The sequence below is a fragment of the Carlito syrichta genome, unplaced genomic scaffold (assembly GCF_000164805.1).
Source record: "Carlito syrichta isolate Samal-C Ts95f unplaced genomic scaffold, Tarsius_syrichta-2.0.1 Scaffold121466, whole genome shotgun sequence".
NCBI lineage: Eukaryota > Metazoa > Chordata > Mammalia > Primates > Tarsiidae > Carlito > Carlito syrichta.
The window spans coordinates 5,655-28,685 of record NW_007065562.1 but is presented as its reverse complement, the minus strand read 5'-3'; the positions used below and the strand labels follow the sequence as shown (position 1 = coordinate 28,685).

Sequence of the window (23,031 nt, the reverse complement as noted above, 5' to 3'; positions counted from 1 at the left end):
ATAAAATAATTAGCTGGGCATGGTGGCAGGTGCTTGTAATCTCAGCTACTCAGGAGGCTGAGGTAGGAGGATCACTTGAGCCCAGGAGGTCGAGGCTGCAGTGAGCTATGATCACACCAGCCTAGGCTACAGAGCAAAACTTGTCACAAACAAACAAACAAACAAACAAACAAAAATCAAACACCCAGGATCCATACTCCTGCAATAGTGCCTTCTCCTCTTTCAGCCTGCATGTATGATTTCATGGAGAATTCTCTATTTCCACTTAAATGAGGAAGCAATATTTCAACTTGATTTACAGATGGTTCTATATGAAGTGCTGTCAATACCCCAAAGTAGACAGCTGTAGCACTATAGTCCCACTCTGGATTGACCCTGAAGGACAGTAGTGAAAAATAATCTTCCCAGAAGGCAGAATTTTTATCAGTTCACCTCAGTAGTCATTTTGTTTGTAAGAGGAGATGGCCAGAGGTATGGATCTGCATTGACTTGTGGGTGTGGCTAATGTTTTGGTGGGATGACCAGGAATTCTCGGAAGGAACATAATCAGAAAATTGGCAACAAGGAGATCTGGGAAAGAGACATGTAGATAGTTTCTGAATAGGCACAAAGTATGAAGATGATTATATTCCACATGAATGGTCATCGAAGAGCTGCTGAATGTGAAAATCACGGAAGGGGTGAAGTTTTGTTATCAATAGAATAGACACAATGAACATGAATTTGTCTTCCTTGTCTGCAATGCCTCCAGGAACTTATAAAACACCTTACCAGGATGATATTTCACATGGTATTGCTACTGAAGAGCTAACTCAATGAATAGCAAATGAAATAAGGCAATGGACTTATGCCCATGGAATTCACTGATCTTTCCACATGTTCCATCACCTGAAACAACTGACTTAATAGGTGAAATGGCCTTTTGAAGGCTCAGTTCCAGTGCCAGTGGAGAGCAACATCCCAGTGGGCTGAGACAATATCCTCTGGGATATGGTATATACTCTAAATTGGTGAATGACGTATACTATTTGCCAGGATTCATGGTTCTGAGAATCAAAGAATAAATACAGGAATGAATCTTCTACATATTACCTTTAGTGATTTGCTAGTGAAATTTTGACTCCCCATCCTAGTAATGTTGGGTTTTACTGGTCTAGAAGGATTAGTTTCAAGGAAGGGCTCTTTTATTAGGAGATATGGCAATTATTCCATTAAACTAGAAGTGGAAAGTGCCACACCTGATCACTTCGGGCTTCTTAAGCCATTAACCAACAGACAAATAAGAGGTTATTCAATTAGCTTGGGTGATTGATCCTTGGGAACTTGGGGTATATAACTCAATGGGGTTACAGAGGAGTATGTCTGGAATGCATGAGATCCTCTGGGACACCTCTTAGTACTCCTAGATTTGTGTTTAGTTCTGTGACACAGGGCTCTGGTTTCTTCTGCGGGGCACTCACTTCCTCAAAGTTGGGAGTTTGAAAACAATAAGAGACCAATGGGATCTCTATGCCCTCATGGATTCTACTCATCCCACAGGTTATAACATGATTTTGCTTCTCTGCTTGGTGTCTTTTTCGTTTTTTTGTTGCATACTCTAGTGCTTTTCATAAATTGCATAATGTCAATTCCTATTACTAAATCTCTTATATGTGTATATGTCCTAGAAGTTCTGCTTGCCTGGTTGAGCCCTGACTGGTATATGACTTTTTGTTCTTTCTTTACTGACTCCTCTCTCCTGGACTGGTCCTCACTGGTTCATGTTCTCTAGGGTTGTAACACTGATCCTCTTCTCTTCATGGGCTTTCCTTTTTATACATTCTTTGTAGACAAGCTCATCAGTTTCTACTGTATTAACTATCATCTCTATGCCTTTTATTTTTAAATTGTATCCCCAGCCCAAACTTCTTTTTTTTTAAATTGGAGTCTCACTTTCACCCAGACTGAAGTGTAGTGGCACGCTCATGGCCACTGCAGTCTCGACCTGCTGGGCTCAGGTAATCCTTCTGTCTCAGTCTTCCAAGTAGTTGGAACTACAGGCACACACCACCACACCTGGTTATTTTTAAAAATTTTGTTGTAGAGACAAAGTCTTGCCATGTTGCCCAGGCTAGTCTCAAACTTCTAGGCGATCTTCTCACCTTGGCCTCCCAAAGTGCTGGGATTACAGGCATAAGTCACTGTGTCCAGCTGAAACTTCTCTCTTGAACTCAAGAGTGATGTGTCTGTTTGCCTTCAGAGTATCTATAATTGGGCATATTCCATAGGTATCCTAGATTCAACATTTCAAAAAATGAGTTCATATTCCTGATCTTGGTAAGCGGTACCACTATAAACCCAGTAACCTAAGCATATACAGTACTAGTATCTATTGAAGCACTTTTCACAAAGCTTTATAATAATTATGTATCTGCCTGCCCTCACAAGACTACAAAGTGTTGAAAGAAGACACCGCTGTGTTAATTTTATATTGGCACTCACTCAGCACAATGAACAGTGCTTAGCAGGCACTCAGCCTATGTTTAATGGATAAATACATGAATGAACAAATGACTGAGAGAAAGAATGGATTCATGGAAAAGACAAAACTTCCAGAGAGATAATCAATGACAACACAGTATACGAATAAAACATAGGTAATCTAAAAGGGCTATAATTTGAAGATCTAGGTGTTTGGTATATTTCAAATATTTTAAACACAATTTATCTAAAATATTATTTAACCAGAAATTTCAGTGAAAAGAAGTACCGCTACTTAAAATTGCTAGAGTCTCTCTACTTTTTAGTATTCATTGACTTTTGTAAAGTGTTTCAGGTATTTAATTAATTAATTAATTAATTAATTTTTTAAGAAAGAGAGAGAGAGAGAGAGAGAGAAGAAGGAAGAGACTGGACCCCTGTCTAGTGCAGAAGTCCTCAGGTATTTAATTTAAACTGATGATGGTATGTGAAGCTTTGAGATTTATAACAACAGAAGTTAACTTTCACAGAACAAAAAATGTTTTCATTTTTCTAATAGAAATTTTATAATTAAATACAGTTTATCCTAAATAACCATAATACTGGTGAAATAACATATTTGCTCTTAGATTAAGGATAGATGTAGAATCTTTATTAACAAGTGAAGGTATAATTTGTATTTGTATTATCAGTAAAACAGCTGGTTGTCAATTTATCTACTAGAAAAATAATTAAATGCCTAAATGCAAACAGAATAAAAAATATGATTCTGTGTTCAATTTGTATTAATATAATTATACTCCATGACTCTCTTATCAAATTATTTTTCTCTACAGATGCTATTTATTTACTGTCATACATTAATAACAACACATAATCACTACACCTCCTAGAATTTTCTAGGCCTGAAATATCAGGGAAAGTATGCAAGAGAAACATTTATCTTGGGTGAACTGATATACTGCATAGGTTTAAAAAAATTGTTTTAGAGCTATTCACCACACAACTTACATTGAATTTAGACAACTAATATTTATACTTTTTATTTTTAAATTTATTCACAAAATCAAATCAAACAAAGGAACAAGAAATCCAGAGGCACAAGTCTCAGAGTGAGATGGTGAGAGACATATTTCCAATTCATGTATGAAGATCTTATGGTCTGCAGTTGTTTTATTCTATAAATAGAATTTTAGTGATTCTTCACTGTCTAAAGGATAAATTCCCAAATCTAAAATTCTCAAAAATCTTGTCCAGGCTTTCAGTTTTGTTTTCTATAACTCCTCCCCATGCGACTTAAGCCCCTATCACACTTATATTTCAATTCTTTCCACACACTATGCACTTCCTTCATGAACTCTCCCTTCGCTCTGTCTTGTTCAGGTTATTTCATCCACATGAAATGAAATTCTCCCTCTTTTGAAGTCTGATTATTCTGCACAGGACAATACAGTATCACAGTCTTTGTTAAATTCTTCATAGTTCCCACAGTTGTAATTCTTTCTGGATTATCAGTATTTCTCCTTATTCTACATTACCCAAATCAAGTCACCTGGCTAAGCCTTATATCAAAAGGGAGATGAAATATCATCTTTTTCTCAAGAAGGACATTAAATGTTTGTGCACAAAAAGAAAATCAACCATAGTCTGTCCTTCTGATTATAATCATCCATCGCTCTCTCTCTTTTCCTCTCTCTAAATGGTCTCATCAAGGGAAGTAACCTAAAAATCATATACTGTCATTATTTCTGGTTCAAAGTCTATGATCTATGAATGACACTGTAGACTCCATGTTTGTTCTGGATGTGTTTTCTCTTGATCTGGAGATCAATGAAGTAACAAAGGCAAGTTATTTGTCCCACAATGCCCAACATACAATGGTGGAACAGGGACTGGGTAACTACAATTACTGATACTATGCAGAAAGAATGGGAGGCATAGTAGGTATACACTGGTCCTGAAACTTCACTGGTTTGAAGTTGATGCTGACTGACAGTGGGAAATATCCCTTGGCTAGGCCTTGATTTTGCCATTTTGGGATTAGTTCAAGTCCATCTTCTCTGTGGCTTTTGGTTTACCCTCTGGGAAGTCTTGCCTTAGAGTCACATAGGAGGACATCAGAGAATAGTCCCTCCTTGGCAGATAAGTATGTCTCTCTAGCTGGTTTTTACTTCCAGAAGATTGGGGAGTTCAGTTGTTACTTCACATCTCAAACAGTCTCTTTAATCCCAGGTTCATAGTTCTTTTAGTAGTCCTTATTCTACTTGTCTTCTGTTTGATGCACCAATGGCCACACCCACAATTCTTTTTGAGACATAATTCTCCCTTTCTCTAAACTTAATGCCAGTCACCTCAATTCTACCAGGCTTCGGTGGGAAAGTTCCATACTTGTCTACTTGTCCAGACTTCCAAATTGTTCAGTTGAAAGGATTTACTGAAGACACTTATTAAAATATTCTAACAAAGGAGTGATGGCCACACTCTTGATTAGACCATTATCTTGATTTTTCTTTTTAATACAGACAGGGTCTCACTATGTTGTCCAGTTTGGTCACGAACTTCTGGGCTCAAGCAATCCCTTGGCCTTGGCCTTTCAAAGTGATGAGATTACAGTGTGAGCAATCATGCTTGATGTCTTAGTTGACCTTTGTAGCCCAAATACCTTTTCACCTTTATCATATACAGCTGAAAATGAGAATCAGTAAGATCTTCCAACTCTATACATCCATAAATTTCTAGATGTCTTATTCCCTGTCATTATAGCTTGCAATTTGACCAATTATTTTGAGTTCATCTTTTTATTGTACTACCTCGTAGTCAATAGTAACTGTTACATGCTCTAGCGTACTCTTTGCCTGCTATTTTATAGAAAGCCATGAGTTTATTAGAGACATCAACTGCCTTCCAATTAATTGAATTAAGTGTTGCACCAAACGTTTCAGCACTGTATTATATAGCTTGCTGTCCTTCCAGTCTCTGGTGATAGTTACCTTGTTACCTATTGCCTGGACCTAAATCCAATGCCATATATTTTAGGATTTTTACTATGATAATATGCCACCATACTTCCAGTGTCAAATTCATTGTTAGTCAGAGTAGGTTAGGTTATGCTACATTAACAAACTGGTGACTTGCAACAATATTATTTAGTTGTTAAATAAGGTTTATTTTTCATGTTCAACACATGTGCACTGCAGGTCAGCAATGGCTCTGCTCCAAGTACTTCCCATCCTGACACCCAAAGTGATGGAGCAGCCTCTATCTAGAACATTGATGATCTTGTGGCAGTGGGAAAAGAGAGAACATGGCACATGTTGGCTCTTAAAGCTTCTGCTTGTGCATGGCACAAGTTACTTCTCACTTCCCCTTGGCTAATAAAGCAAGTCATCTTATCAACCTTGGCATTATGAGGAAAGTGATATCTCCTTCTAGGGAGAGGCTGCAGATATTTGTATACAGTTTAATGTACTACACAATCCTACTTCTGAAGCTCACATGGAGTTTTTCATCATCTCTTCTACCATGGCTGCTTCTTTAGTTTAGTGTAGTTTTGTTTTGTTTTGAGCCAGGATCTCACTCTGTTGCCCAGCATGGAGTGCAGTGGCATAACCCCAGGTCACCACAATCCTGACCCCCTGGGTTCAGGCAATTCCACCTCAGTCTCCCAGGTTGCTGGGACTATAGATGCAGACCACCACACCTAGTTTTTTTTATTTTTTGTGTAGATGAGGTCTCATTAGGTTGCCTAGGCTAGCCTGGAACTCCTAAGCTCAAGAAATCCTCCTGCCTCAGCATCCCAATGCACTGGGATTATAGGCCTAAGCCACTGTACCAAGCTAAAAGATAGGTGATATACTCTTTCCACTAACTTAACGTGCAAAATTTAAACTTTTAAAATTTGACATTTTGGTTAATAGTTAATTAAATTTGTATTTTGTAATCCTGCTTTGTTAACATTTCTAAAGGCATTAACTATATTACTGTAACCACTAGGAACAAGGTCAATGACAAAAATGTAAGTCACTGGATTTAACTTCCTTATCAATAATGACATTTCTGTATACCTATTTTCTTCTCCTTTTCCTTCATCATCATTTTTTGAGTCACAGTCTCACTCTGTTGCCAAGGCTGGAGTGCAATAGCATGCTCACAGCCACTGTAACCTTGACCTGCTGTGCTCAGGCAATCCTTCCACCTCAGCACTTCAAGTAGCTGGAACCACAGGCACATGCCACCATGCCCAGCTAGCTTTTTGACTTTATTGTAGAGATGAAGTCTTGCCAAGTTGTCCAGACTAGTCTCGAACCCCTGGGCTCAGGCAATCCTCTTGCCTCCACCTCTCAAAGGGCTGGGATTACAGGTGTGAGCCACCGCACCCAGCTTATTTATTTATTTTACTATCAACTGTTATCACTTGAGAAATAAAAGTAAAGGCCCAAGGTCCCCAACAGACTGAACTTTCTCCTGGCAAAGGGACTCCCAGAGTAACCTTGAAAACGGAGTTCTTGGCCATGATGGAATGGGAGGGGTAGGTAAACACATCTCCAGCCCTTTCAAAAGACTCCAGCACTGATAATCAACCAACTGCCCAACTTTCACTCTCCCTTTTGCGGTTTCAATGAAACAATCAATGAGTGTTCTTTCTTGATGAGAGACTAGTAATAACAGAGTGGCTCTGGCCAGTCTACAAATGTGTGCTAAGGGTTGAACTGTCCTCTGCTTCACATTTTGACATCAGAGGACTAAAAACTCCACTCTCGAATTCTGCTAATGTTGCCATTTTTTGGTACATGGGATTCATAATGAGGCAGGAAGTTTAACTGCACATATGCATGTTTCTCTTTTCATAAATATTCCTGTCTCCTCCTACAGTTTATTAAATGTGTATACTGGCCACCCTGCTCAACATAAATTCCTGTTCCCCCTGCCCTACCCTCCAAATGTCTTTTCATGTACCTGGCTGGAGGCTACACTTCCCAGCATATCAGAATGGCTACCCTGCAGATAACTCTTCATGAGAAACAAAAGCTCTCCTCTCCATATGTATGATCCTCATCATTCTTCAGTTGACACATTGAAAATGAAATACTGCAGGAACAGGAATCCCCCTTCTAATTTCTTTGCTGAAAGTCTATCTACATTAACTACTGTTAGGTTTCTCTGTTCACACCTAAGTGATGTTGGATGCCATGAAGTATAGTTGCTCTGTGGGTTTTTTACTTTGCCACAGAAAAGAATTTCAGAGCGAGTCCAAAGTAAAGTTTTAAGAGGAAAGACACATTCAAGAGAGAACACAGGTACCTTAAGAGAAAGGCCACAGGTTTGTTGTTAGCAGGAAAGCTTAAATATTGTCAAAAATTATGATTAGACAACCTATTTTCTAAGATAAAATATGTCGGTTACGTGGGTTATAAGTTATTGATAGCACATTTCAATTTTTATCATTTAATTCTTAAGCTTGCTTATATCACAAATAATTCTTGAGATAATGGGAAAAGTTGCTGTTTAATCACATTTTCTCTTAGAGTGCTGTGCCTCCAGTAACTACCTATTATCTTATTGCCTTTATGATTCCAAGGTTGGGTTTGGTGTGCCGGGTCCATGGGGTGATGTTCAGGAGAGCTATGTTCCCACGAGAAGGTGACACCATCCTGTTCCTCATTTATCTAACCTGCACCTGCCTATGGACGCTTGCCTTCCTATATTTGAGCTATGCTAGCTGTGCCTGCCTCATAAATAATTTCCATGTGTCTAGGGCAGAACAGTTACTTAATAAACACTTGTTGAATGAATGAAAAAAAATACCACTCTAAGTTTTATGACATACCTCTATTTCTTTTCCTGCCTGCTAGCCTTATCTTCTCTCACAAGCATTGCATGTTGGAATTCCTCAACTCTATGTCCTTCCTCTGTCTCTCCCTTTTCTCTATCTCAATCTTCTCTCCCTAAGCAATCTCATTTGATCATAAGGCTTCATTTTCCATCAGTAAACTGAATCCTAAATTTATACTTCTAGTCCAGGGCTTGGAATTACATAGGTACTTATACATCCTCCTCTATGGGTTCTTATTACCATAATCAGTGTCAACATCCACATAGCTGGTCAAAACAGAACCTCTGAAGTTATCTGACTCTTCCCTTTCCTCACTCCCTGATATTCAAGCAACCACACCCCGTTGGTGCCACCTTCCACATCTCTCTGGAATCTTTTTTTTTTTTCCATCATTTTCCCTACACTAGTTCAAGCTACCATTCTCTCTCACACGGATGATTGCAATGGCCCTTTATGGGTCTCAACTCACTCTTACCCCCTCTAACCCATTCTTTATAGACGAAGCAAAGCAAGGTAAAACTACAGCGTCTGTTTGCTGAACTTCCCAAAGCTCAGCATAAAATCCACAATGTGTAAGTGGTCATTGGCCCAGCAGATCTGATGCCTACCTTGCCCTGCCTCTTCAAAGTCCATCCATACCAGATATCCTTCAGCTCCTCAGAGGGTTTTCTAGTTTCATACCTTCCCATGGCTGCCTCTGATTTGCACCCCTGCATCCTCTGTCTTCACCTGGTCCCTTCCTCCTCCAGGCCTAAAGTTACTATTTTGGAGGTGCCTTCTCCCATGATTCCTGGTCCCAGTTACTTGCTTGATCATTTGACTGATGCTTTCGGCTACTCATGAGGACCTCATAAAGCCTGCCCTATGGGAGACTTTAAGGTTAAAAAAAAAATCGATAAATTAAAAAAGGACTCAGGTAGTGGAAAAGATTACGTGTGCGAACACGACAAATGAACATACATGTTAAGCATGCCATTCGGGGCGGGGGGCGATGGCTCACGTCTTTAATCCCAGCACACTGGGAGGCCGAGCAGAGAGGATCGCTTGAGGTCAAGAGTTCGAGACCTGACTGGACAACATCGCGAGACCTCGTCTCTATTTAATTTTTTTTAAAAAAAGGAAGACGTTTTTAAAAAAATGCAAATTGGGACAGTGGCGTGACGCAAAGGTCTTTGTGGCCATGTACTTTTGATCCAGGGTCAGGACCTGAGAGTCTAGAGATCACGTTGACAGTACTGTGACCATCTTTAAGTCACTGACTACATGTTAACTTCATCTTGCAAGAGGCAGCCGACGACAGGAAGCAGCTGCTGTCTTCCTCAACCGCAGCCGCTGACCTTAGCAGCCGGAGACCCGACCTGCCCTCCAGACGCCGGGCGCCCAGCGGCTGCAGGCGCAGCACCGCTCCCTCTGCGGCAGTCGGGACCGGCCGGCGCGCGCCCGGCACGCGCACCCCCACGTCTCCGCGCTCAGGGGCCCCCACCGCGGAGTGCGCGGCCCCACGCCTCCATAGGCGGCCTCCTTGGAAGGTGCCTGTCTGGCTCATCGAAGGGTCCTAGTTTGGACGCCAAAAATGACCGCTCAGAAATATACACAGCACAGGACCAAAGTCTGCTGTACTACGAAGAGAGGGGGTGACAGTCGGGCCAACTGAGGGCGGGAGAGTGAGGCGGTGGATCACAGCAGGCACTGTGGAGGACAGCCGCATCCGGGTCCTGCTGCCGCAGGCTGCCCTCCGGGCCAAGGGTCCTTCAGGTAGAAGGTCCTGGGTGACTTAGGACGTCCGCTGATTCTCAGTGAGGTGATAAGTTGTTGCCGGGTCCGGCCGGCGTGTTTGTCCTTCTCTTCCTTTGCACAGAGGACCTCCGCTGCAGCCATGCTCCGCCAGATCCTCCTTCAGGCCAAGAAGCACCCGAGCGTAAGTTGGCGACCCCTCTTCCGCTCGGTAACCCGCCCTTGTCCGTCCCATATCGCAGTACGTCCCCAGGGAGCGTCCTCTTTTCGCGGCCTCTTGCTGTCCCCGGGGCTGGACCCTGTCTCTCTGCGTGTCGCCCTCTTGAGATGTGACCTGTGCATTGCGTCGTGGGGGCTTGGCAGGCGGGCGGAAGGCGAGGGACTCCTTGCGAGGGAGGAGGGTAGACGTCGGGACCACCTATGTCCGCGCTCTCTGGAGGATTGGTGAGTCCCAGGGGAGAGGTGTGCGCCGTGTGGGGTAGAGACCCGCGGAGGTCAAGGTCAAGGTCCCCATCCGCGGCGCCGTCTTCTGAGGCTCTTGAACCCACCGCATTGCACCTCCAGGCCTTGTGGCAAATACGAGAGGCCCGTGATCTTTGGCTCCCCACGTCGTCAGGACGTCTTTGCAAATGGAGGATATTGGCAGTGCAGGACTTAATTGCAGCCGAGCTCTTCCTTGCATCTCACTTCTCCTCAGCACTTCAAAGTGCTTTGTACCTAAAACTCTGGGCCCTTAAGCACAGCTCTCTGAATATGCTGCGAGCAGTCCATTCGCAGAGATCGTGTCTAAAGCCCGTATTCGTAGCAGACATGTTTGTTGATTTGCGTATTCAGAATCCTTAGTTCACAGAGAGTTTCAGACATCATGGGAGGTACGCGTAAATAATTTGCAAGTAACTTTTTTCAAATCTCATGATAAAGGAAGCCAGAATATTTAATGGGATGAAGTATAAATATTATGTGAAAAAGATGTCATCTATTTTCTGGGATTTTAAAAGTTCGCGTGGAATGTGTTCCACCTTAAAAAAGCAGATACTTGAAACCAGAATCATCTTAACATCCTTTGCAAATTCCATGTCTTTCTTTAGAATACAGTTGTAAGCAACCTTACTTCAATGGAATGTCTGCCTTTATTTAAATTTTAAGACAAAATAGCAAAGTAACAGTTTGAGACTTGCAAACCAAGTGGGTAGAAACTACAGTAGCCCCTCTCTGGTCAGCATCTGGGTATTTGAAGGCGGCTCTTGACTACGAATTCTTTCTATCTTGGGTCTAGTTGATCCCCCTCTTTATATTTATTGGAGCTGGAGGTACTGGAGCTGCACTGTATCTCATGCGTCTGGCGATGTTCAATCCAGATGTTAGGTAAGTACTTACATGTGTTTGAAAGCTGTGAGGGCTTATCAGGCGGTTTAGGAGCCACAGTCCTCCTAGGGAGGTAACATCAAGTCTTAAAAAGAACCTGACTTTTACAGTCATCCAACAAGTTCAACTCTCCAATCTGTTGTCATTGACTTTTTCTGGCTTAGGAAATAAGCCAGTATCTCTGAGTCTGATTTTCTCATCTGTAAAGTCAAACTGCTCAGACCAAGTGTTTTGAGGACAGATATAATAATAATTGTTTTTATAAAATACTAAATCATGTTGTTGACACATGTAAATGCTTTTTGCCTGCATTTCCATAATAGATAATGTTTCTTTTTGCAGTTGGAAAACAATAGATAAAGAAAGGATTGATTCAGCACTATTGTATGCAGTTTTCTGAATATCACTTTATTGATGCAATAGAAAGCTTCTGTAAAAGCCAGGTATAAAGTCTCTTGTGTTAGGGATAGAGACAAGAACAACTGCCCCAAGATGCCCTGTGTTCTGCCTTTTATTCTAATTGAGTACATGGGATTGCTTATGATAAATCCTATCTCTGTTTCAACTTTGTCATGAAAATAACCCCATACTTCATCTAATAGAAAATGCGATTGATCTATTCAAAATATTGGCTTCTTAAGAAGTACAAAACACTGTTTGAAATAGTGTTTTATTACTATAACAGTCATAATGTTTTGCTTCTTTTAGTTGGGACAGAAAGAATAACCCAGAGCCCTGGAACAAACTGGGTCCCAATGATCAATACAAGGTAAACTACAAAATCATTTCAAAATTGTTGGAAAGTATATTGTAATAAATTTTGTCATGGATGGTTTTTCTTATGTACAGGTAAAATTCCATACTAATGAACTTCAGAGAGCTGCTGGACAGTTTTGTGAAATTAAGATGGCATTTTTTTTTTTTTAGGGCTCTTATTGATAGTCCAAGATTTAAGAAGGAAAAAGAGTATAGCTATCATTGCCATTTTCTTAGTTCTTGGATAGTCTAGTGCAGTGGTCCTCAAACTTCATTGTACATATAGCTTGCTAAAACACAAATTCTTCACCTTTATCCACAGGGATTTGGATTCATTTGGTTTGTTGTGGAGACTGAGAACATTTATTGCTTCCCCAAACATAATCTTCCTTGCTTGTAAAAAATTTTGCATTCAAAGACCTACATAATTTCAGAAACAAGGGCAGCTTTATTATGGTATGATTCACATGCCATACGATTTACCTATTTAAGTGTATAACTCACCCATGCACTTTGCACAACACCAAGCTGCTTCATCAAAAGAACTAGCAGTTTGCTTTAGCACTCTCAAGAAGAGTGCTCTGACCAGCATGTGTCCAGGACCCCTTAATAGGTACATGTTTTTGGTGGAGGTGGATATTATCATTACCAATGATAATAACTTTTAAGATTGCCCCTAGCCGGGCTCGGTGGCTCAGCCTATAATCCCGCACCTTTGGGAGGCTGAGGTGAGTGGATTGCCTGAGTCCGTGGGTTCGAGATGCACCTGGGCAGCAAGACCTTATCTCTACAATAAATCAAAAAATCAGCCGTGCATGGTAGCGCATGCCTGTAATTCCGGCTACTTGGAAGGCTGAGGCGGAAGGATCACCGGAGCCCAGCAGGTCAAGGCTGCGGTGACCGGGAGCGGCCACTGCACTCCAGTCTGGGCGACAGAGTGAGACTCCAACTCAAAAAAAAAAAAAAAAAAATTGCCCTTTTGCTGATTTCAGACTTTCTACTTAACCTGTTTATAATTTGCCTTTTTAATCTTAATTGGATCTCCCTACAAGATGCAGATAAAAATGGCTTGGCCAAGCTGAAACAGACATCTGATCTGTGTGTTACATCTTGCCTGAAAAAATGATTGACAGGCATCCTGATTTATTTTTCTGTCCTATGAGGTTTTTTTTTTTATTTTTGAAGTCAGGGTCTTGCTATGTTGGCCAGGAAAGGGCAGTGGCATGATCATAGCTAACTGCAGCCTCAAACTCCTGGGCTCAAGTGATCCTTCTGCCTCAGCCTCCTTAGTAGCTAGGACTGTGGGTACATGCTACCAGGCCTGGCTAATGTAAAAAACATTTTTTTGTAGAATTTGGATTTTACAAACTCTTGGCATTGAGTAATCCTTTTGCCTTTGCCTTCCAAAGCTGTCTTATGAATTTGTTTCTGTTAAGTTCATCCCAGAGGAAATGATTCCGCATCCAAGAACTTTTAAAAAGTAAACAAACACTCAAGAGCATATTGGAGACTGGGTGTGTGTAGGTAAAAAGGTGTAACAGATGATTCTGATAATGCAGTCAGTTACTAATGTCCTGGAATATGATAATACATGCCAGAAAAGCCACGTGAACTGGAGATGGGATGTTGCTGCAACAGAAACTTAAAGTGTGTGATATAGATGAGGCCGTGAATAGCTGTGACACTGATACTGGAGTCTGGAAAGATGAAGAGTCATAATGGCAGAAATAGAAAAGAGCCAAATCCAGAAACATGGGAACCTGGAGTAAATGAAGCCCACTTGCTCCTGCTTCTAGACCCAAACAGTGTGGTAGACTAGATTCCTTGCTCCAGCATTTGCTGCTCTCTCCTGGGAGAATTTTTCTCCCAGGTGAGAGCAGCAAGTGATGCCCACTGATGGCAGATTTGGCCATGTGACTTGCTCTGACCATTTGTGAGTAGGGGGAAACAGTGTCTGCCTCCATTGTGCTTTTCTGTCTCTCATGAGACCGACAGGTGAGGCACTCAAGTCAGTTTAGAGCTAGAATGAGTCACCTTACAAATGGCACTCAGTGTGAGTGAAAAACAGACCTTTATTATTTAAGCCACTCAGGTTTGAGAGTGTCTTAGTTCAGACCACTGTAATAAGAGACCATACATGGGGTAGCTTAAAGAACAAATTCATTGCTCACAGTTCTGGTTGCTGGAAGTTCAAGATCAAGGTGCCAACCAGTTCTCTTCCTAATGAGGGTCCTCCTCCAGGTTGTGTTCTCATCAGGTAGGAAGCAAGAGGAAGTGAGCTCTCTCAAGTCCCTTCTTTTGAGGGCTCTGCCTTCATGACCTAATTATATCTCAAAGGCTTTTTATCCAGATACCATCACATTGGGTTTTGGGGTTATGACAGGAATTTGGGGAGGACATAAAACTTCTCAGCCTATAGTAGAGGGTTATTTGTTGCCATATTATAATTTAGCAAATGCTAATGAATACAAACAACAAGAGATAGAACTGAAATAAGATTTGGTCATTAGCGACCCAGCCACACTTCTCAGCTGAATGAAATGTCCCCAGCTGGGATCAGGATAGAGCATGCCTGCCCAGCTTTTGTTTCAGAGACATTAAATTAAGAAAAAGAATGGGCACAGAAGTTGAAAAGCCATTTTTAAAATGACTTCTAGAGAGAGAAGCAAATAGATCAGATCAGAAGACTGCTTAGATGATTGTCATATATGCCATGCGCTGTTCACTGTGCGTGGGTGTAGGGCTTGATGCTTTTGTTCAGCATTTGGCAAGTCATGTAGCTCGTTTGTCATTTCCTGCTTTTATAAAGAATGAGAAGGGTTATAATTAAGATACACATTATGCATCTAGCCCAGTGCCTGGCGTGAGCCTAACAAACGTTTATTTTCCTCTTCTTAACATATACCTGCCTGCAGACCCGTCTGTGAATATTCTTCCTAGTATTTTGTTAATATGTGAGAGGATAGCTCAATTCGTTTCTTTATTTTTTTAAAGTCTCATTGTTTAGATTAATTGTAGAAATAAAGAAAAGCTTTTGAAGAAATAATGGATATAGATTTGTGAGGCTCATGCTTAAAAACCCTGAAGAAAGTGTTTATGTTTGGTTCTGCAGTTCTGGTTCTGTTGGAGATACGGAGTCTTCATGTGATTATAGCACAACCTCTTCTGTATTCTTTGGCACAAGAATCAGTAAACCTGAGATTTTGACTTTATTTGGGCTTATGTGCAAATCTTAATGTTTCCTCAGTAGAAACTCTGGACCAGTTTCAAATATGAGTAATTTTTTAAAAAGTCATTGGGAGTAGGTGGCAGTGTTTTGTTTTTGTTTTTTTTTTTGAGTTGGAGTCTCACTCTGTTGCCTAGACTGGAGTGCAGTGGCACGCTTCCGGCCACTGCAGCCTCGACCTGCTGGGCTCCGGTGATCCTTCCGCCTCAGCCTTCCAAGTAGCTGGAACTACAGGCGCATGCTACCACGCCTGGCTAATTTTTGATTTATTGTAGAGATGAGGTCAAACCAATTTGCCTGGGTGGGTCTTGAACCCGCGGGTTCAGGCAATCCACTCACCTTGGCCTCCCAAAATGCTGGAATTACAGGCTGAGCCACTGAGCCCAGCCTTTTTTTCTTTTTTTTAATACAATCACAATAAGATTTACTCCTAAATCAATTTTAATTGAATATAAAGAAATTCTTGGACATTTTAAACATACAAAAAGCAGTATTATTTAAAAACTATTACCAGAGGTGGTAAAGTATCACTTTGATATTGATACAGTTTGGGTTGGAAATTAAGGAACATTTAAGTGAGAGAAAGAAAATAGAAAAGCCATTGAGACAAGCAGGTTGTGTTGAAAAACTACATAAATCACAAGATAAATGTTACCCTAGGGTAGTAGCCACTGTGTATGCAAGATCTTTGTGTCTAAATTCTATGCCCTTCATCCACCAAGTAGGAATGGTAATTCTTGTTATTCCTGTTTTGTTGGAGATTCGTTCATGTACTTAGTGGAGTCAAAATAAAAACTTACAAAATTAAAAGTATATATCAGAAGGAATTCTTAATTATTTTCTTTGAAATAGAAGCTTTTTAAATTGATGTGAACTGAAACTACTAACAGTGCTGTTATGAGATAAATTGAAAATTTTTTCCTCACCAAAACCATCATTGAAGTTCTGTGAATAACTTTTACATTGTTGTATATTCTTTAAAAATTTTATGTCATAATTGTTATTATAGAAAACTGAATAGAAAGTCCAAAACTTTTGTGTTATCTCTCTGCATTTTATAGATTATTTAAAGCATCTTTTTTCTTTTCCAAGTTCTACTCAGTGAATGTGGATTACAGCAAACTGAAGAAAGAGGGTCCAGAGTTCTGAATGAAATGTTTCACTATAAAGCTGCTTAGAATGAAGGTCTTCCAGAAGCCATCCGCACAATTTTCCACTTAACCAGGAAATATTTCTCCTCTAAATGCATGAAATCACGATGATGTATTGTGTTGGGGATTCCACTGATTAATAAATACCTGAAACTTGATATGTGTCATTCTTCACTGCTGAAAGTATGCTCTGAACTTTATAACTAGGCTATAGGGGATAAACTATTAGAATTTCTTGAATTTCTGTGTATTTATATAATTTGAAAATATGGCACTTATTTTGTGTATAGGCTGTTGGTACCTTCACTAGAGCATATTTGACAACAGAAATGAAGGAATACCAAGATAGGTTGGGAGGAATACTCAAGCCTGTGTGACATTGGCAAAACAGAGCCTTCTGGATTTCTATTACTGGCTGGTGTTGACGTATGTACAGTTTCTTTTTTTCTGAGTCGGAGTCTCACTCTGTCACTCAGGCTGGACACGGCCACTGCAGCCTTGACCTGCTGTGCTCAGGTGATCCTTCCACCTCAGTCTTCCAAATAGCTGGAACTACAGGCACGTGCCACCACGCCTGGCTAATTTTTTGATTTATAGAGACGAAGTCTTGCCAAGTTGCCCAGGCTGATCTTGAACCCCTGGGCTCAGGCAATCCTCTCACGTCCACCTCCCAGAGTGCTGGGATGACAGGCATGAGCCACTGCACCTGGCCAGTGTGTGCAGTTTCTAAAATCTCTTAAATATTTTAAAGGTTATCAGTTGGTGTGGACCTAAGGATTGAAGTTGAAATCTAAGTCTGTCATGGCTAGCTATGGAGTTAGTGGTCAGGAGATGTTGAGAATTTCTGCTGTTGAGTCCTGACAGGTGTTTAAGGACCAGGGAGTATATTAGCAATTTCAAGGTGGAGAATATGTTGAAGGATTCTTTTTTTAAGTGGACTGTGAAATTGGAATTATGTTGGATATATAAGTATACACATGTTTACAAAGTAGCATATTTTATATGTCAGGAACTGAACTAAGCATTTGAATTAAATAGATCATCTCACACTTTTAGAAAATTTTAAATCCAGATTAATTAAATTACTTGAATTCATTCTGTGAAGTGGTGGTATTTGAATCCAGGCAGTCCTGAATTAGAATGAGTTGAGTGCTTTTCAGTTACTAGATGCTCCATACTTGTAACTTCTGTGTGTGATGCATACTTGGACTTTGAACTTCCAAGCAGTGTTTCTCAACCTTGCCACTTGTCTTTTTATTTTAGCATGTTTAACACCTGACCAAGCCTCTACCATTATAGACCAGAAGCACTCTTTCCCTCCCTTCCCCCAGGCTGTGGGGGAAAAAAAATGTCTAAACATTACCAGATGTCCTCTGGTGGGCAAAACTGTCCCATTGCTACCTCTGTTGAGAATTACTCTAGACACTTGTACAAATTACTAACCTTAAAGTTTGGAATTTTGTGAAGAAATAGTGTGTAAGGTAATCGAAAATAATTTTATTAAGCAATTCTAAATAAATGCTATATTAAGAAATTAGAGGCCAGGCATGGTGGCTCACATCTGTAATCACAGCATTTAAGAAGGCCTTGGTAGGAGGATTACTGGAGCCCAGAAAATTGAGACCAGCATGGGAAACACCTTATCTCTACAAAAAAAGTTAGCTAAATGTGGTGTGTGCCTGTAGTTCCAGCTACTTAGAAGGCTGAGGCAGAAGGATCACCTGAGTCCAGGAGGTCAAGGCCAGAGTGAGCCATGATTGTGCCACTGAACTCCAGCCAGAGTGACAGTGAGACCTCAAAATTGAAATAATAGCATTTTCTAGTACTGGGGATAATTGTATGAATTCTAAACCTTAGAATAGCATCCTTTTTGTGTTCAGTGTCTATTCTTAGACTTGGCAATGTAAGAATAAATGTTAAGTTTGCCGTAAAATATACATCTTAAAAAGAAACGACTTTCTTTTACTCTATTTAAGAAACTGCAATAGGGGACTAAGTACAACGGCTCATGCTTATAATCCTAGCACTTTGAGAGGCCAAAACAGGAGGGTTGATTGAGGCCAGGAGTTTGAGACCAGGCTGGGCAACATAGTGAGACCCCCTCTACAAAAAATAAGAAAAATTGCTAGGCACGAACCTGTAGTCACAGCTAATTGGGAGGGTGAGGTGGAGGATCGCTTGAGCCCAGGAAGTTGAGGCAGCTATGATCATACCAATACCACTGCACTCCTGCCTGAGTGACAGAGTGAGACCCTGTCTAAAAAAAAAAAAAAAAAAGGAAAAAACTACAATGGCAGTAGAATCAAATTGTCATTTAAATATGGATGTCCTTAGTTAGCATTTATGAGTATTTGAAAAGTTGCAGGTTTTGGAATTTATCAATGCTTCCAACTTACTACTTGTCTTGCTCTGTACTAATGTAAATAAATACCTGAGCTGGGTAATTCATAAGGAAAAAGGTTTATTTGGCTTACAATTCTGCTGACTGGAAGATTGGGTATCTGGGGAAAGCCTCAGGCAGCTTCCAGTCGTGGCAGAAGATGAATGGGAACTGGTGTGTGCAGAGAAAACATAGTGAGAGAGGGGAGGGAGGTGCCAGGCTCTTAGCAGCCAGATCTTGTGGGAGATAATGGAGTGAAAACTCCAGAGGACTACATTGAGCCATTCCTCAGGTCTCTGTCCCCATAGTAAACTTCAGAGAAGGAGTCTTACTCTGTTGCCCAGGTTGGAACACAAAGACTATTCATAGGCACGATCCTAGGACAATGCTGGCTTGAACTCCTAGTCTCAAACAATCCTCCAGCCTCACCCTCCTGAATAGCTGGGATTACAGGCCCATGCTACTGTGCCAGTGGGGACCAAATTTCAACATGAGGTTTGGGAAGGGGCAAACAACCAAACTATGGTAGTGCTAGAAAGGAAGGAAGGAAAGAAAGGAGGGAAGGAAGGAAGAGAAAAGAAAAAGGTAAGAAAGAAGGCAAGAAAGAAAAACAGTAAAAGAAAAGAAAAAGTTAAAACAAAATTCTACTGAATCGTACTTCTTTCAAATATGTTAACCCACTCTGATGAGTTTTACCCTTACCACTCCACTAAAATTGCTTCTGTTAAGGTCATCAGTGGCCTCAGTGTTGTTAATCCAAGTCAATAATCAGTACTCACGTTGACCTGACAGTGACAATTGACACAGCTTCTCTTTGAAACACTTTCCCCCCTTGTTCTCTGGAACACCATATTGTGTTCATTCCCCTTTGACATCGCTGGCTTTTCTGCGGGGTCTCTTGCCAGTGCCCCTTTCTTTGCCTGACCTTTTGTCATTGGGATGCCCCAAAGGGGAAACTGGACCTTTTCAATAAATGCTATCTTTTTGTCTGGTCTCATGTCTTTAGCATTCAATGAGATCTCGGGTGTAAGGGGCTCAGTATGTCTCCTGGCAGAATAAGCATTACTTAATGTTAGCTGTTATTTTTATAAACCTTGGAATCCTTTTTTCCCTTCCTTCAAAAACGTTAATGAAAAAATTCTAAAAGTCATATTACATAAAACTTACAGGAAAAAAAGAACTATTTGATAAATGCTCATCTGACTACCAACAATCGGAAAAGCTGGGCGTGGTGGTGTGTGCCTGTAGTCCCAGCTACTCAGGAGGCCGAGGCAGAAGGATCACTTGAGTCTAGGGACTTGAGGCTGCAGTGAGATATGATCACGTTCCTGCACCCTAGTCTGGGTGACAGAGCAAGATCCAATCTCTAAAAACAAAACAAAATGAAACAAATCTGATTAAGTAATCTTTTAATGCAGATATCATTGATTTCAACATATGGATAAGGTGATTGCCTTTGACATCAGAGGTGTAAGTCTAAGAAGTGATATGATTTACATTTCCCCCAGGTTTGCTAAAGCAACGCCTGCCTACATAGCATGCTATAATAATGCTCCTCCCTCTCTGATTTGTATGATGACTCGGTGAATTAAAGTCTTGCTATGTAGGCTGTCTCTCCTAGGTTGAAAATGATACTGAGTTAATCCATGCCTGATATTGAAAGAATCTTTTATGTTCTGTGAATGACAAATAGCATCTGGAAAAATCTGTCTCAGGTCTCTTCCCCTGCTGTTGTTTTTTAATCTTAAAAGGCAGCATCTTGTATGCTCTAACCTTTCTCTGTTTCTAGCCAGAAGAAGAAAGGAATTAACACTACACAAGGTTTTCAGACCTCCAGCATAAGTGAAGATACATTGCAAACTATTTGTTTTAAACGAGTCAAAGAGGCATTTATCCTCCTCTGTTACAAACAGTCCCTGACTTAATGATTTTGATTTTTTTACTTTACATTGTTGTGAAAGTGTTATGCATATCAATGTATGTGATCATTTTCAATACATGACATGAGATATTCAACATTTGATTATAAAATAGACTTTATGTTAAGTGATTGTGCCCAACTGAAGGCTAATGTAATTGTTCTGAGAACGTTGAAGGTAGGGGAGGCTAAGGTAGGTGATGTTTGGTAGGTTAGGTATATTAAGCATATTTTCACCTTAGTGGGTTTATCAGAAATGTAACCTCATTTTCAAGTGAGGAGCATATGTACTATATTTAAGCATCTTAAATGCAAAGCAGCTTTGTTAGAAGAAGCCAATTAAGGCCGGGCATGGTGGCTTATGCCTATAATTCCAACACTTTGGAAGGCTAAGGTGGGAGGATTGCCAGGAGTTTGAGGTTACAGTGAGCTATGATTGTGCCACCGCACTCCAGCCTGGGCAACAGAGTAAGACCCTGCTTCTATTTTATTTATTTGTTTAAAGAAAATATTAAATCTTTTATTATATGCTTTTAAGCATACAATAAACAGAAAAAATAGCATAATAAACATCTACATACACACCAGTTGGATTCATTAACATTTTGCCATCTATGCTTCACACACATACGTTTTGCTAAACCATTTTAAGAGACATTATAACACTTCATTCCTAAATGCTTCAGTGTGCAAATTAAGACACTCTTGTATAAACTACAACATCCTTCTCACAAATGACAAAAATAGCAATATTTATCTAACATTGTTCAAAATCTAGTCCACATTCAAATTTTCTCAACCCCCCGCCCCCATGTTATTTACAAATGGCTTTTCCAACCATCTTTGGGTCCCACCAAAGAGTCCACGTTGCATTTGGTTATTTTATTTCTTAATGGAACTTTTAATCTAGCATATTTACCCATTCCATCTCCTTGTTTCTTTCCCAACACTGATATTTTGAAGAAATGAGGCCAATTATCTTCACAGCATTTCATAGTCTGGATGTGTCTGCTCATTTTGTTTCGTTGGTGGTATCATTTAACTTATTGCTCTATCCCCTGTATTTCTCCTTAATTGGAATGTGAACACCTTCCTTCTTTTTGACTTTGTCTGAAACCCATATAATAACCAGTATAATAGCCACTCATGTACAAGAGATTAACATACTTCCCAAATCATCAGCATCATCAAGAGAATCTGGATATATGGGAAGTGGTGGGGGAATTATTGGTGGTCCAGAAGGAAATGGAGGCAGCCAGCATGACGGGAAGGAAGGTGGTGGTGGCAATGGTAGTCGTGGTGGTGGTGGTTGAATTTTAGACCTGGCTTTCCTGGTCCCAGTCCTGACCCAGGGATGGAGGGTGGCGGAGGGAGAAAAGAGTTCCATGGAATAGCTTTAGACTTGATGTTATTTGGTTTATTTCCAGGAGACTTGGAGTTCTCACTTTCTTCTTTGAAACTTGACTTTCATTTTCATTCTCTTGAGCATTCTGTTCAATGTTGTTAGTTACTTCAGAGGTTGGGGAAAGTAGATCAGACAGATTTTGCTCCTCTCTGTTTCCATATCCAGAGTAAACCACAACACAGGTTTCTGTCTTAAAATCAATGGAAGCAATGGTAGCTGGGTAAATGCAGCTGTCTTCTGACTAAATGGCAGAACATCTGTCACCAACTTTCCACTGTTTCAAGGGAGTTGGAGTATTCCTTTTTTGGCTTTTATTTTTAGCAGGTTTTCTTTTAGGTGTGTTTTTTGGCTTATCTGAAGTCTCACAAATGTCACCATTCTTTAGAGCATGCTTAAATGAAGCCACGGCTTTATCATAAGCTTGTATCAATGCTGTATCATCCCAAATGTCAGAATCATCACTCTGGCCTGTGCCACAATGGAACAGCACTGAATCCTCCTGCTCCGAGATGCCGCTGATGCCCATCGCCTTTGTGAGCCTACTATGGATGCGTGGCATGGGTTCTGTCCCTGCCTAGCGACCCACACCTCCATTAAAAAAAAAAAAAAAAAAAGAAACAGAGGAAGGATCCTGTTAAATTGCCTTAGTCCTGTAATTTTGGTATGACATTTGTCTAATTTTCTCTCCTAATTACTAGTAGGCAGTTGTGTGCTGGCAAATGTTTTTTAAAAATCCAGCTATTCAGGGGAAAAAAATCCTGACTTGTAGCATTTGCCAATTTCTATGATGTTTAATATTCCCT

The 23,031-nt window shown here is 40.5% G+C and overlaps 1 protein-coding gene and 1 pseudogene across 3 annotated transcripts; one reads left to right on the top strand and one right to left on the bottom strand.

Moving 5' to 3' along the window:
* NDUFA4 (NDUFA4, mitochondrial complex associated) lies at positions 1-16,683 on the top strand. 3 transcript variants are annotated; one of them, XM_021707619.1, is made up of 7 exons: positions 1-35; positions 7,489-7,499; positions 9,933-9,938; positions 10,152-10,211; positions 11,304-11,392; positions 12,101-12,161; positions 16,467-16,683. In XM_021707619.1, the coding sequence occupies exons 1-7, from the start codon at positions 20-22 to the stop codon at positions 16,521-16,523; spliced, it is 300 nt and encodes a 99-aa protein (XP_021563294.1). In that variant the 5' UTR covers positions 1-19; the 3' UTR covers positions 16,524-16,683. The 3 variants fall into 3 exon arrangements, with proteins under 3 accessions (XP_021563294.1, XP_008046405.1, XP_008046406.1); XM_008048214.1 differs by lacking the exons at positions 1-35; positions 7,489-7,499; positions 9,933-9,938 and having other exon boundaries at positions 9,974-10,211; XM_008048215.2 differs by lacking the exons at positions 1-35; positions 7,489-7,499; positions 9,933-9,938; positions 10,152-10,211 and adding an exon at positions 10,380-10,471.
* A 5,210-nt stretch (positions 16,684-21,893) lies between these two features.
* Positions 21,894-22,754, bottom strand: LOC103249582 (annotated as a pseudogene).
* Positions 22,755-23,031: the final 277 nt, after the last annotated feature.

Bases quoted from the DNA above. Each gene is read 5' to 3' on its own strand.
- NDUFA4 (XM_021707619.1), top strand. The intron at 11,393-12,100 runs GTAAGTACTTAC...TGCTTCTTTTAG, and splicing joins ATGTTCAATCCAGATGTTAG to TTGGGACAGAAAGAATAACC. The intron at 12,162-16,466 runs GTAAACTACAAA...TTCTTTTCCAAG, and splicing joins GTCCCAATGATCAATACAAG to TTCTACTCAGTGAATGTGGA.